Source organism: Leuresthes tenuis, unplaced genomic scaffold (assembly GCF_036924035.1).
Source record: "Leuresthes tenuis unplaced genomic scaffold, fLeuTen1.0.hap1 SCAF_24, whole genome shotgun sequence".
In the NCBI taxonomy this organism is placed as follows: Eukaryota; Metazoa; Chordata; class Actinopteri; order Atheriniformes; family Atherinopsidae; genus Leuresthes; species Leuresthes tenuis.
Window position 1 is genome coordinate 19651300 of NW_027325378.1, and position 15336 is coordinate 19666635.

The 15336-nt window shown below is 39.5% G+C and overlaps 1 protein-coding gene across 1 annotated transcript in view; it reads left to right on the plus strand.

The window, feature by feature from the left end:
* The window catches only part of LOC140284206 (partitioning defective 3 homolog), a 304162-nt gene that overhangs the window by 192988 nt on the left and 95838 nt on the right, over nucleotides 1-15336 (plus strand). Inside the window, exons 17-18 of the mRNA XM_072378014.1 lie at nucleotides 5553-5701; nucleotides 13513-13743. Coding sequence (XP_072234115.1) covers nucleotides 5553-5701; nucleotides 13513-13743 — 380 coding nt within the window. The remainder of the gene's footprint in view (nucleotides 1-5552; nucleotides 5702-13512; nucleotides 13744-15336) is intronic.

Sequence of the window (15336 nt, forward strand, 5' to 3'; positions counted from 1 at the left end):
CTTTTTTTGTTTTGTTTGTTCTCCTAACAATTTCCCGACGTAACTGCCGAGCAATGCAGAAGGCTTTGAGCTGTGATTTTGTAGAAGTCGTTGGATTGCAGTGACCATGAGAGTACCTGTGAATGAGAAAAGGATCTGTGTTGGCTGTGTGGGTGCAGCACGGAGTTGGCACTGATGTGCAACAAAAGCACAAAAAAACAGGAGGTGTACACAGCATGTTAATTGTTCTGGAGTGTAGAAGTTATTGCAGAACATATGTAAATAAGAAACTACCACAAGCTAGGATTGCTAGGATCCTACAGCTCTCCAGGGATAGGTTTTACAACTTGCAGTGGGAAAAGAGGTGATTGCGCTTATATAATATCAAAAACAAATATTTTATTTGTACATCGATTATATGTATCTTTACAATACCACAGTTTCATGTTAGAGCATCATGACCCCAGAATATTATCATTTTCAGAATATTTAAAGGAAGGAAATAATCTCCTTTTCCTATGACGCTAACAAAAAAAGTAAGATCCTGAACCCCTGTAAGTCAATTGATAAAATATGGAAGATGAAAAAATAAAAAACAGTGGAAGAGAAGTGTCAATTGTCATTGAGATTGGAGAGAAAATAAATGTACAGCCAGAGACGCAGTCAGACAGAAAGGTAAAGAACTTGACGATGTCCTTCTCTGTCTTTGTGAGATGTCACAGGTGGAAACATCATATCCCGGGCAGCTTTGACACAACCTGTCAACCAGCAAGAATAGAAAGGGGACTCCAGACAAACATGCACACAGTCATTTTTCACAATCACAAATACACACAAGTCTCAGGAGTGTTTAGATACACATTGGCTGGTAAACAATTTCTCACATTAACATATAAAGTGGAAAAGGTCCTCAAAGACATGAACAAACAAACTTTTCAGGCAGACTGCATACTTCAGCTGACTCCCAAATAGTCACTATCATCAGCAGTGTAACTACAAATCACAAGAATCAGGAGTGCTCTATTAAATACATGTTGTTTTTAATTACATATACGTACAAACATCTCCATAAGTGCATGCACACACGATTTTAGCAGACCATGTGGGTTGGTAACGACTTAAATGCCAGGTAGTACACATACATATGTTTTTCCAGAAATATAATTAGTTTCTGCAAGCTTTATGAATATTGAGCATGTGTCATTGGTGCACCACTGCCGCAAGCATGTCATGCTCTGATATCTACTCTCCCCTCCCTGTGTTTATATACCTATACATCTGTGCGTAGTGCACTGTTTGTGTATCTATGCTCAGTGTCACTGTGACAAGGGTGCAGGTGGATCTCAGAATGCGTGACGCTCATGCACCTTAAACGTAAGTAAAGCATTTTTTCACCAAGAAGGGAATGGGTTTTAGCGCAAGAGTCAGCAGACAGACAAAGAGGTCTCAATTTCCATAGCTTCATCCAATGAAAAGCAAACCGCAGAGAATCACAGGTGCAGCCACTCTTTTGTCTGTCACTGATGGAATCATTTTGTTTCAAAGTGTTCATGTACATACTTTAGATTGATGCGAGTGAACAGGCAAAAACAGCTTGGAGACAGTTTCTTTCCAATTTGCTGAAGCTGAACAAAGGTACTCTATGTTTACCTTTTCTGTCTTAGGTGTGTAAAATATTTGGACCATCAAATGTCGACTGATGCACCTCTGTATAAAGTTCACACATATGGTTTGGGACATTTGAAGCTAGCTACGACCTCCCCACACCAGCTGGGCATTCATGCAGCCAAAAAATGATCCCCTCAAACCTCTGGGAAAAAAAAGATCATTCAGAGGTGACGTATTGGACATGGCTCGACCATCTTATTAAACAAATGTTCAGAATCTCCACTGCTTGTCAGTCACTCTAAGCTGGACTTGCCATAGAAATTGGTTGCTTTGAGGTTAACTACTCAGAGTTGTTTGTCATGTTTGCGGGAGATGGGAAAAGCAAGAGAAAAAAAAAGAGAATACTTGCATCACCGTGTAATTGTGAGCTTTTAGCGCTCACCACTTAGCAGCAATGCCCCGATGCAGCTTGACACGTTTAACGTCCTGCAAGGGAGACGTAGACAGGAACATGTTGATGTAAAATGGAAGTTAAAGCTGTGGATTTGCCTGTGAGCATTACCCAGGTCTAGTTAATTTTAGATAATGGAAAAATTTGATCTGGAAAAAAAAGCATCTGCTCAAAAATTGAAAGGCTGCTTTATGACCGAGATGAGGGAATGTATTGCCCATATAGATTTGTACCACTATTGATGGTCCATTAGCATATATTGGATGAGTGGTATGAATACATTCTGCCACTGTTTAGATTATCTAATTTATTATAGAGGTGGCTACATTGTCAAGCTATTACTAACATTCTTATGGTCAATACTTTCCCCCATTGCGTGTTTGAAAGGGAACATTTATAGTCATCAAGCATGGATCTCAGGTTCCTGAATACAAAAAATAAAAGCTTATACATATAAATAATTTTTGTGCTTCAGAACTCCCTGGAATGTGGACAGAGATGATCAAAGCAGGATCTTATTACAGTAAGCATTCCTAGGGGAGAAATTTGTCGCAAAGGAAGTGAGAGCAAGGTCTGTGACTGAGTGCTGCATTTCCATTAAAGTGCTGTAGTAACTGAATATCTGTGCGTCACTTTTAAGAAAACCAGAGGATTAGTACCAGCTTTGCCAATTTTTTGATTCAGTTAAAATTTCACTTCTGTCCTGCTGATAATAGCATTCAGGGTGTGGAATGAGTTTCAATCAATTTGCAGTAAATGTGCGTTTCAGTTTCATAAAACCGAACAATGTCATCTGAAATTTGCATTCTTCAAAAGCAAGTAAGCGCCATCAGTTCCTCTAGTGATACTGAAAATGCTTTGAAGACTGTCTGAAGGAGCATCTGCTCCAAACAGATGCAGTCACACATGTATTCCCTACTGCTCAACTTAAGTACTGAAACATGATTTTGCAAACACTGAAATACACTCACACATATACAGTGCCCAGCTTTTTAAAAAAAATTTAATTATGATTTGATTCATTTATTACATTTATTTAGTTAAGTAGCTGTATAGGCAACCCATGATTAAGGTTTTCAGGACATAATCCTTGCCACTGGTCACTGGCACCTCCTTCAGTTGTTGAGGTTACTGCCACAGAGACATTAGGTGCAGGCGCCTCTGGCTTGAAATTATACTTTCTCTGCATTTTACTTCAGCTTTTACTTGTGTACTTTTAGTCCTTTCTCTGCTTGTATAAAAAAATAGTGGGGAAAAGAGACTTTTATTTACTTTTATTTAAAAGTAAATAAAAACAAAACAAATAGATAAAAGTAAGAATACAATTTTTTTTCTTAAAAAAGAGCTGAAATGGGCAGACACTTAAGCACATAGTAGATTTTCTACTGTGGAATAGACACCACCACAGAGCGGCCCCTTTGCTCTTACTACACAGATTTCTCCCCAGCTTTCATCAGACCAGCTGGGATACTGACCTCTTGTCTGCATAATTACTCTATTACTCAGACAGATTAATGGCAGAGGTGGGAACAAGTCACTGTTTTGCCAGGCACAAGTAAGTCTCAAGTCTTCTCAATCCAGTCTCGAGGCAAGTCCCAAGTAAAGACACGTGAGTCCCAGGTCAAGATGTGGAATCCAGAGTCAGGTCCAAGTCCTAAGTCTTATTGAGTCACCAGACCAGACATCTGTAATTCAAATGCAGAATACTAATATATGATTTCCAGAAATAATAACTGCTTCTTAAAAGGTACATTTATTTACCAAAGTAAGCAGCGAGTGCAACTGAACTTTACCAAAAATAAAAAGTGCTGGGGTTGCATTTCACAATAAATAATAACCCAGGACGACAAACAATTTAAATATGGATGATTAAAAGCCTCCATTATTAAACTAGCAAGCTAGAAAACGTACTTAGCCATTAAGCTAACATTAACTACCCACTAATCGTCATGACAACCATGACGTTCTTTATCTACGTAGCTTCAGACGTTGTTACCTCCCGGTCTGTGTTTTTCCACCTGCTCGTTTTGCATCCTGCAGTTCACTTCTTTTTAACCACTTGGTAATTTTTGGTAAGCTAACGAAATATGGGAATTCTGGAAGGTTAGTGTGAACGGACTGGAAATTAGTAAAGCTAATTGATTTGAATAAGGCATTAGAAAACGACACATAAAGCTTTTTGTGTGCCAGTCTTGGACTGGAGTCCACACCTCGGATGAATACTCCTCAACTCTCTATACCTCAGTGGATGGTCATGCTCCCTGCTGCATTCCTGTACTTCGTCAGTGTTCTATTTGTGCTTTACTGCTTCAGAAAGGCACTCCTAGCAAGAGTAAATTAGATCTAAAGTCAGAGGGAAAATGTGCCCTTTGTTGCCCATACTATCTCAGTCATGCTCTGACAGATGATATTGATGGAGGTAGAAATATTAGGGGCAGTAGGGTTTTTGTGGGCTTGGAATGATGAGAGAAAAAAAGGCAAAGGGTGATGAATAGATTAATAATACATCTGTGGTTTCATTCCTCTCCCCCTGCCCTGCCTCCCTTTCTTTCTGTGTCATCTGGATTTGGTCCTGTGAGGCAGTCTGAGCCTAGCTGGGATTGTCAGGTATAGTTGATGGCAAAGTGACATGTTGATACCTAACCCTTTGTGACACACGGAGCAGCTCTTTTCTTAAATGCTGTTGACACCCCAAATAAGAATTGTTTACATGCAAACAAGTGCCAGCAGTCCCCCTCTCATGATGTTGAAAAAGTGTATTTGAAAGAGCATCTGCTCCATCTGCTTGAATAAATGAATGATTTTATTATATGGAAATAAACAAAAAAAATGTGCATCTAAGTAACATTTGTTTGAATCCTTCAACACTACATTTTGTATCCCCCCCTAAAAGACAATATGTTCTCACCTTAATTGTAAATGTATTTTTCTGCATAGAAACACTGCTGTTCTCCTCCCAACCTTCTTGTACCACTCCCCTCCAGCTTTCAATTAAGATCCAGACAGAGATACAGAGGATCCTAAAGGGAAGGCACTATGGTGCATTGAGTCCTGCCTTGTTTCAGACATACATTTTGTGGTTGGGGTTCTGGAATCAGAATTGAGTTGCCCTGACCCTTGTTCACCCTCACCTCACTGTATTGTGTATGCGGATGAGCCTTCCTATTCCTACTGTGGTGTATCGTGAATACACTAAGCAGAGGTGGAGATATCCTTAATTAGAAAACTCACTGAAAGGAATGATTGAAAGTGTGTATATCTACATATGCACTTGTGTGAGTATTGTATGTTGATGGTCATTATCTGATGATAAAGGGGCATTTTGGACTGAGGTTTGTTGTTGTATGGATATTAATAGGTTGATTTTATTTCTCAATCTTATGATTAGGATAACCCTGAGCCAAAACATATGTAATTCATTGGATAATTGTATGATCAAAGCAAATATTCTATGTCATCATTATAATACATCTGTCTCTTTCTCTCCCTATGCTTTCTCTCTAATTAACTTTAGCTCGTTAAGTCCGGATGCAGACCCAGACGTGTCATTCCAGAGGGAGGGATTTGCCCGCCAGAGTATGTCAGAAAAACGCACCAAGCAGTATGAGAATGCTGGTCAGCTGGAGATCGTCAAGTCCCGCAAGTCCAAGAGCATGGATCTAGGTAAATTTCCCAGACACTTAAAACGCCAGTGAGCAGCGTTTATGGAGACGGATAAATTAATTAAACATGATGACATAAATGTGTTGTATTTATGAAATCTACTCTGGAAGGCTGCCATGTTGCACAACTATGGCTTTATTTTATGGTTCTTTTCAGCAGCCACTGTAGTTTATCCATCATGCTTGAAAGGAGATATGGTAGGTAGCATTCATTTGCTTGCCATCTGCAGCTTCACCATTAGATGCCGCTACATCTTGAATATCGCTGCTGTTGTGGGTAAGGCAAGAAGTTATCTCCAGTAAATGTTGTATACATGAAAAAAAGAAGGATGCATTTCAGTTTAGAGGTGTTGGGAGGATTTATACATTTTAGCAGAGCCATAATACCTTACTTTTCTTGTTTTGCATAAGCACATTTATGTAGGGATTAGCAATTAAGTAAATTAAAACAAGTAACTTTATTAAGTAATACATAACATAAGTACATGCCACTGACCCTCTCCATAAATGAACTCTGATGACATGTATACCTACAAGTCATTGAATGTTCAGTATCAGTAAGGTGCTGACTATAGATAAAGCACAGTAAGCAAGAGCACAATGGACTCTTTAGGGAGACACAAGCATGCGCACACACACACACACACACACACACACACCGACACACACACACGCTACCTTAGGACAAAATTGGTTTTAGTTCTGAACCTGTCCCACTGAGACTGCAGCAGATGCTCCTTTCTCTGGTTCATTGGCTAATTATAACAGACAGTAGAAATCTTTGGCCTGCTCAAACAGGTGTGTGGGCCACTGCATTCAGCTCTCTGATATCTACGCTCTCTGTAACAGCTTTATCTTCTGTCCAAGATCAAAACTTTTTTGCAAAGTGAATGCAAACAGCGGAGAATTTCACTGGAAAATGCCGCTGAGGAAAAAGTTCATAGCAAACTTTGCCTGAATAATCTGTTGAGCATAAAAATGTTTTCCATTATGTTCTTTGTGCTGAAAATATAATTGGATATTACTGACAATAGGAAGTGCTTAGACTGGACAGGATACTGAGATAACTCTATGATAGATGTCTCATCAGTGTAAATGCATATTTTATCAATAAGTTCAATCAGAAAAGCTTCTTCTTCCAAAGTGGAGTCAGCATTCATTCAAAAATTTGATTTGTTCCAAACAGCAGTGTTCATTTCTGCAAAATAAGCTGGTCAGTCTTCACATAAGATGGTGCTTGTCTCTTGTCTCAAATAACTGCATTATTGACATTGAGTTGATGAGTTATCAAGATTAATCTTTCTATGGGTGTGTCATTAGATATATTTCAAAATAGCATTCTCCACCCTCCCTCTCCCTATGGTGTGACTATTCTGTCTTAGATACCTCACACACACATGCACGCACACACATGTATGTGTATGACGTGGAATGACCTGATTACGGTGTGTAGTTTCGGGGGGGGAGGCATCCGATTTTCAGAAGGACATTGAAGAGGACGTCCCTGTTGACCAGGTCAAATGCTTGGGGAGGTCGATGAAGGCAACATAAAGCGGGGGTGAAACACACCCCACCTGAAAAGCTTAACACCAGAATCTGCTGTTATCCAGCGTGCTAATTTCTTCTCAGATAGGTGATTTAGAGTCCCTCAATTTAAATATCTTTGGATGAACAACTCTTCAATGACAGTTTTTTTCCTGCTTTGTTTGTTTGGTTTTTAGTGCGGCTGTTATGACGCAAAGAGTTTGAGCACGCAGCAGGTAAAGGTAAAGTACCATAAGGTGCTTCTCTCTAGTATCGTATCAGTAGATGGACCTCATGACTTCGAGGCCCAATGTAGACCTGCAGGTCATTCCCATTTAAATAAGAAACAAGATTTAGTCAGAGAAGAAAAAGGAAGAAAGACTTGCGATGTGCAACGTCTGGCAGCCAGGCATTAGCATATTCCAGACACTGTGTTCTAAGCCTCATAATGCAGAGAAACTTGTATGAGGTGTAAGATCTTTTCCACTTAGATCATTGTGCATCTGTCCTTCATGTTCTTCCTCTGTCTCTGCATGGGCTTAAAAAACAAACGCACTAACCACACATCCTTGTTTATGCTCTTTCGTGGAGCAGATGACACTAAGTGCAGCACAAAAGCTAGTCAAGGTAAGCCGACACTCGTTCAATACATGGTCATTATTACAGTCATCCCAGTTAGGTCCGTGGGTCAATAAGAGAGATCAGAAAAGCAATCCCAATCTCTCTTCATAACCAGCTTATAGTCAGCGATTCTATGTGATCTTGGCACCTGTAAATGCACGTAGCAAAGAATTTTGAGGTAATTGCAGCACAATCAAATCAGGATTTTCATATTGCTGGAAGGGAGTTGGCATTGAATAGAGACTTGGCAACAAATGTGGTAACCTGTGCCATTGTGCTCATACTGCAATCCAAATAATTAAAGAAAACACTCATTACTCCTAAGAGTATGGAGGGCCAGGTACGAGCAGTAGAGTAGCATATTCAATAGGTAGAGTTTCATTGCCAGTTGGCCTCATCAGTCTCAGCAATTGATCCATCAAATTCAGGCTGTTATTATCTTTGGCTGATATACATTAGAGTGCATTCAGTCCATTAACACAAAAGGATTGAATGATAAGGCTTCAAGTACTTATTAGAAAAAAAATGTGCCTGTTGTTCATAGGGATAGTAAGAAAGAAATAATTGGCTATATTCCCATAGTACCTGTCCACAGTGTAGCCTGCCTTTCACCCAGTGGCAGCTGGAATAGGCTCCAGCTCCCCCGTGACTCTGAATTGGATTAAGCAGGTATAAAAAATGGATGGATGGATGTATTCCCATAGAAGAGTAAGTACATTGATCATCCATATATTATGACCGCTTTCCTAAAAGTAAGTATGTCCTCTTCATGCTGTTAAAAGATCTGAATCCAGTTAGGATGTGGACAAAAAACATCTGAAGATGTCCTGAAGTGTGTACTGTCAAATTAACAATAGGATCAATCTCTGCATTGAGTGGTAGGTTTATGTATCACACCATTATATCCCATCAATTTGGTGTTTAGAGGTCGAATGACTACCTCAGAGTCTCTGTTGTGTTCTTTGAGCCCTCTCTAAGTAATTTTTGTAATGCCAACTGCTGTTCTGCCTGTGGAGGCTGCTACTTTAAGGGAGTATGTTGATGATCTTATGTCAGACTAAAGATCCACAACTGACATATGTAGAATGGCAAAGCTGACCCAGAGACACCTCACTTCTATTTTGATATTTGTACATGGCCTTCCTCCAACCACCTTGGAGGCTATTTTTAACATAATAACCTTTTGACCACCCTGCTTAAAGCCCTGACTTTTTGAATAAATGATGTGTAATGGAGCCCCTGCCTGTACACAGATCTTTACATGCAAGGGCCTGTGGTGAATATTGGCTGTTAAGCATAGCTTTAGCTTTGCTAATTATACTATGGACTCCCATCTCTGTAATAACCACTCCTGATTTATTGATGGAGTTTGCCATATCGTTACCAGTACCAGTTAAAGCTTTATAGCAATGGGCTGTCTTCAGTGACATGTCCTTGCCCATAATCTGTGTAAGGGGTGAAGCACATAGGCTAGTTTTGTTTGTAAATATGATGAAATTCAAGGTACATTCCCCCAGCCATCCTCCGTCCACCCCATTTGGTTTGATTGGCTTTCTTTTTCTTTCTTTTTGAATTTCATTTTGATGATTTTCATTTCTCCTTCAGACGTGTGGGGATTGACAAACTCATGCCTGGATGCAAAAGGGTAAAAATGTATTTTTCTCCCTCTTGAATAAGGAGGAGATGAGGAGCAGAACACTGAGGCTTCTGTTGTGTGATAGGAATCACATAATAGACTGGCATACAGAGAGCTGTCCGTCAAACTCTCCCAAGAGAGCCAGGGCTGCCTATGATGAAAACAAAGAGGTTTGAGGCAGTTGGGTCTATGGGCCACCTCCCTCCCTTTGCTTCACTCACCCATTCTCTTTGTCTCTGTGCTTCGCTCAGTCATTCACCTTGGTGACTAGAAACAATGATGGGTGGAATTGTGGGACAGAATACCAAGTACAAGGATAATTCCCTGTTTCCGGGTACAGCAGATGTCATTTGTGTTCCCTTGAACTGCTTCTTCCTATAGGACTCGAACTTGCAATCCCATTGTGCTAACTACGCGCCCTGGTTTGTGTGTGTTCGTTCTTGGCATAGTCTACACTTGAGTTTTAAACTAAATCTAATTTACATGCCATTTCTACTGAGATGATTGAGTTATATTCTCAACATTTGAAACACCCCATCAGTTTTCTGTCAAGCTGTATCTGCGCTTATGCTTTGTTAAAATTAATGTTTACCCCAGGCTCAGATCTTCTCGTCCTTCAAAGTATGGAATTACACTTTCTGAGGAAATGAGTTGCATTATTTTTTACTTCCTTTTCCGCAGTCTTGTAAATCTGTGCATGCTCTCCTGGCACTGTTATTTGTCATAGTAAACAAAAATTGCCCACCTCCTCCAACAATCTAAGTAGTAAAATGAATCATGTAGCAAGAGAGCACTTGACCTCCTTGACATTTGTAGCACACAGTAAAGTTTAATTTTACTGTCAGATTCTGCTTGAAGGCGCATCTATAAGCTCTTCTTGCTAAAGTTGCAGCATTACAGGATTGGTATGCTTTTATGGTGAATGGCCTTTTTGAGGATTGAGATTAGTTTCTCTTGAAACCGAAAGCTTTTATTTACATTGATAAAAAGGAAGGGGTGATGGTGCATTGAATACATACGGTTTTAGAATCCTCAGAAGTCGGAAAAATCAACACCACTATCTTACAAACGATGGTAACAGACACAGCAGAAAGAGGGGTGCCCTTGCAAGTAGTTGTCTTTATGGCGTGTGCCTCAGCTGTGAAATCTAATATTGAAACATATTGTGGAGATAGCTGGCTAATCACTAGTGGGCTGTTGCAGGAGTGATTAGTTCGAGGATTAGCAAGAAAATGTCAAAGTCAAGCAGCCACAGGTCAAATGATAATAAAAAGTAACAGTTGATAATTTGTATATCTGCGCAGAGATGTTAGCCTCTGCAACATTCATTCAAACCATGTTCCCTCATGTCCTGTGTGGAGGAGATGCAAGTGGATTTTTAGGGGGCTGCTTTTAAAATGGATAGTTTTCTTTCAGCTTGGTCATTTTATTTTATCTTCCTAAAGATAAACTGAGCACCGGCAGCAGAGGGATATGCCTAATCTAGAACATTTGTACTGTTTTATTGAAACGTATGCTTTTCCACTTATTGGAGAGTGCCTCTATGGGGCAGTAAAATGTTTAGATGTGTGTTTTGTAGAGGAGACATTATGCTGACATTTTCTGTTGGAAACCGACATGTATTCAGCATTTCTTTACAACACTTGAAACTACAGAAGAAGCAGCAGCACCCATCTACTACATGCGGTGGGTATATATGGTCTACAGAGAGTTGTAGAGACATCGTGCCTCTCTGCATGAACTCCATCAACATGTGTCATACCCTCTTTGGCTGTTTAAGGCTGCTTATGTATTTAAATCAGCAGTTTATACATTATTATTGATAGTTTCCTCTACAGGCGTTTATTTCTAGCAAAGCTTCACTTGCACATACTTATTATGTTAGGCAGTACCTCACTTCATGTTGAATCAAAGCTGAGGGCAGAAAATCAACCAGGTGCTTGTTTACCAAGTGACGGATAAGGTTAGAGCTCCAGGTGGCTGAGCGGTGCTCCCTGACAAAATTAAATACCAATACTGAAGTCTTGCTCCACTTACATAACCTAAACAAACCTTTGACAAGCATTGGAAATACAATTGAAGCTGTCTGGGGCCTGGGTCAACAGTTGAAGAGGTTGAATGTTTAACATAAAGGTTTTTTTTTTTTAATCACATCTATTTTAGCAACTCATCTGTCAGCTCTATGCATCTCCCATTGAGAACATGCTTTCTCTATGGTGCGTACGAGCTACTCAGTCATGGCAGCCATTCACTTGTATCATGCTCACAGTGTACTTAATTTCCAAATAGTTGCAAAACTTTCAATATTATTTATGAGGTAATAAAGAGGTCTAATGCCATTAAGACAGTTATGTACCCATTACCCATACCCATTGAACTACCCATTGAACTCCTATTTTTTATGTTCATATTAAGATTTGTAAGGTTTTGCCATGTTTATGTTTATGTATTTATTTATGTATTATTTAGCACCATGTGCTCTACATTATGATGGCATTGCCTTGTGACAACAAAATGTCTATGTTTTAGTTTTGATCTGTGGATCAGTGCTCAAAGTCCATGCGGAGCCCTGGATGACTTCACTTGTGCCACATAAAATCAAAACCTAGTATTAATGTTTTGTAATTTATAGTATAATATAGGCTTCTACTACTAAACAGATGTAACCAATAAGAGATCTTTAAATAATTTCATTAATAAATCGAGCGATATGTATGAAACCTCCTTCCCTTAGTTGTAACATGAAAATGAAGTGAAAGGTCATGTATGGGGTTGCACATTTTATTATGTGTGTCCCCTGCCTCTCACCCAATGGCAGCTGGAATAGATTCTGGCCTTCCTGCTACCTTGAATTTGTTAAAGTGGCCATGGAAATTGGATGGATGAGCTGACATTATGTGATATAAAGAATTTAAACTAATTAAAATGAGTTTTAGTCCATTTTAAATATAAGAGTTGTAATGGTTTAATCATTTAATCTTTTGGTCCTATGATCTTGTTTGGTTTTGCTTCCACAGCTGCAGTCCTGCCTTCCTCAACAGTTTGCTGAATAGAATTCATTAGCATAACCCGAAAACAAACACAATAAAGTGTTTTCATTTTCATCCTGCCTCTTGTCCAATGACAGCTGGGATAGGCTCCAGCCCCACCGTGACCCTGAGTTGGATTAAGCGCCTAGTGTAAACCATCTTTTAGCTTTTAGCAGACAACATGAACTTCTTACATGCTTCTAAAAGTAAAAGAATGTACACGGCCTACTTTGATAGCTTTTTTTTCATATCAGGTTAGAATTTATGACTGCTTTTGTTTTGTTTTCACCTCTCCTTATCTCACCTCTGTTGATTGTTTTTGGTACTTGATGCCTCATGGCTTTTGAACTTGCACTTTTGTATTTTGAACACCTACCGACACAGATTTGTCTTGCTACAGCAGCCCTGCCTCCAGTAGAAAGCGCCATAGGCAACTGCCTACTTCGCTTCTTGGACAAACTGGCAATGCTGTGGGCTGTTTGTGTTTTTTATTCATAGGTTAACCAACAGAAGACCAATCAGAGCAGATTCTTTTCCCACCTTCTGTTTGTTATTTTGTTTGTGTCTGCCTTGTCACTATTACCTACCACTTGGTGTCACCGGTGTGATTATCAGTTGTACTAGTTATTGTCATCGCTCGTGCTGTGCATTGTTGTCTGTAAGAGTGTTTCATTTATGTGCATTTTGTTTTGGTGATGTGATGCAACAGTGCAGACACAATTAAAAAGTTTGAATTGTAATTCTGAACAGAAAAGTGTCTCAGTGAAGTTGCAATTTTCTGCCCTCATTTCATACCCATCATTAGCCCAGGCAATGGTATAATTAGTTTTTAATGTTAATTAGCAGACTTACACTTGTGTCGTGATCGCAAACAAGTCTCTTGTCATCAGTTTATGTTAAAAACTAGCATCTTGTGAAGGATTCATCGACATTGATAAGTTGTCACAAAGTCATTAAGGCTGCTACTGTGGTTAATGTTTTGACCTTTTACTCTTCCCATAGGTTCTGCAGAGCAGGAGGTTGGACCCGCACCCGGTCTGAAAAAGTCAAGTTCCCTCGAGAGCCTTCAGGCAGCTGTGTCCGAAACTTCGCAGAATGTCGAGATCAATGTCCACAGGATGCCCTCGCGCATTTCCAGGGGCCGCGGCTGCAACGAGAGCTTCCGAGCAGCAATTGACAAATCATACGAGAAATCTTATCTCACAGCTAAAGAAGAGAACAGCATTGAGACATGTGAGTGCCACACAATGAGCCTATGCAAGACTGTTTTTCAGTGTAATTTTCTAGTGTTTTTTTTTTCACAAAAGTGTGTTGTCGTCACGCAAAGTGCACGACTTGTAGATCATCACAAAGAAATTCAGTCACTGTTACACAGGTAATCCAAATATTACCATGTAGCACCAGAGGCATTGGTGAAGCACAAAGTTCACTCCAAAGTCACCAGGGATATGATTACCCATTTTGTTATGCTTTGTCCCAAAGCATGAGCTTTACACACTCGTTATTATTGAGTTGACTTGGTTCATGCTGAGAGGAATTGTAAGAGACTCTGAGACTCCGGCAACATGTCCTCTTGGGAGCCTGCATATTCTTAAATGTTGTCAAACAGAATGCAAATGATGAAAATATCTGCTTTTTACCCACATCCATTCAGCTAAAAGTGCAACATATATGAAATTTTGGTCTGTACAAGTATGTTTCAGCACATTGCATTGTACAACTTTGTCTGGTAATTTGATATTTGTTCCCGTCTGGGACGGAAACCAGAATTACTTTGATTTATCTGAAACTACAAAGATGGGAAGAGAACTGGTAGAAAGACCTGCTACCTCCCTTTTCAATTAATATATCTATCTCTACTTGTTTGATGACAACAAACATGCATTGGATATGACGAGACAGCTGTCTTACATTTTCCGACAGGTAATAACACTGCAACACCACAAGAGTAATCTCTTGATATGAATTTCCTTTTGCCATTAAAGAATTCCATTAAAAGAGCTGGGGGACATTTGGAAAAGAGAGAATTATTTGCCTGAAACGCTTTGTTCTCATAAGCTCTGTCGCCAAGCTACTAAATACAGTCTTATCTCTGCAAAGAAAAATGGGGAAAGCAACCGATTTCCCCTGCTTCAGTATATTGCATTCTCCCCATGATATTCAAATAACTCTGTTTTTCAATTTAGATAAAAGCAGCCAGCCTGTGCTCGTCACCGAGGTTAATAGTCAAAGTTGACAGATAAGCCCCTGTCTTCCACTGCTCCCACTTTTATTTACATAAAATAAGAAAGTGGCATCACGTTTAGAAAATGTGTCCCAACAAGATATCCTACTGGGTGAAATGCACTTTTGCTTGTGCTACTTTGTGTTGCATCGTTTGAAGAAATAAGAAAGAAGAAGCAAAATCATCTCCACTGTGCAAAAATCCCTTCTTTCATGAGCTGGAATAGGACTGAATATGTTACTTGTCTGTCATAACCTTCATTGACAGGCAAGCTTGAATTCCCTAAATTAATAAAGCGGGAAAGTTTAATGGTTGACTTTCAAAAAAAGGGACAAAATGTTTCCTGTGGTTGTCTGCCTCTGCAAATTATCTTTGAATCTCTTGACACTTTCATCAAGGTTTCCGCTGTCATTTGAGATTGCCATCCAATTCCTTTGGAGCTTCATCAAATCTCTGTAGATGGCTTCACCTTTTCATGTATGATTTTAAAGACTTTTGTCGGTTTTTTCGACAGAAGGTGGCTCCTTTCTCTGTTTTTTCTTTATCTGAAACAACCAAAAACACTGTGACTGCCCTTTCTCATGCACATGTGTACATGCCCA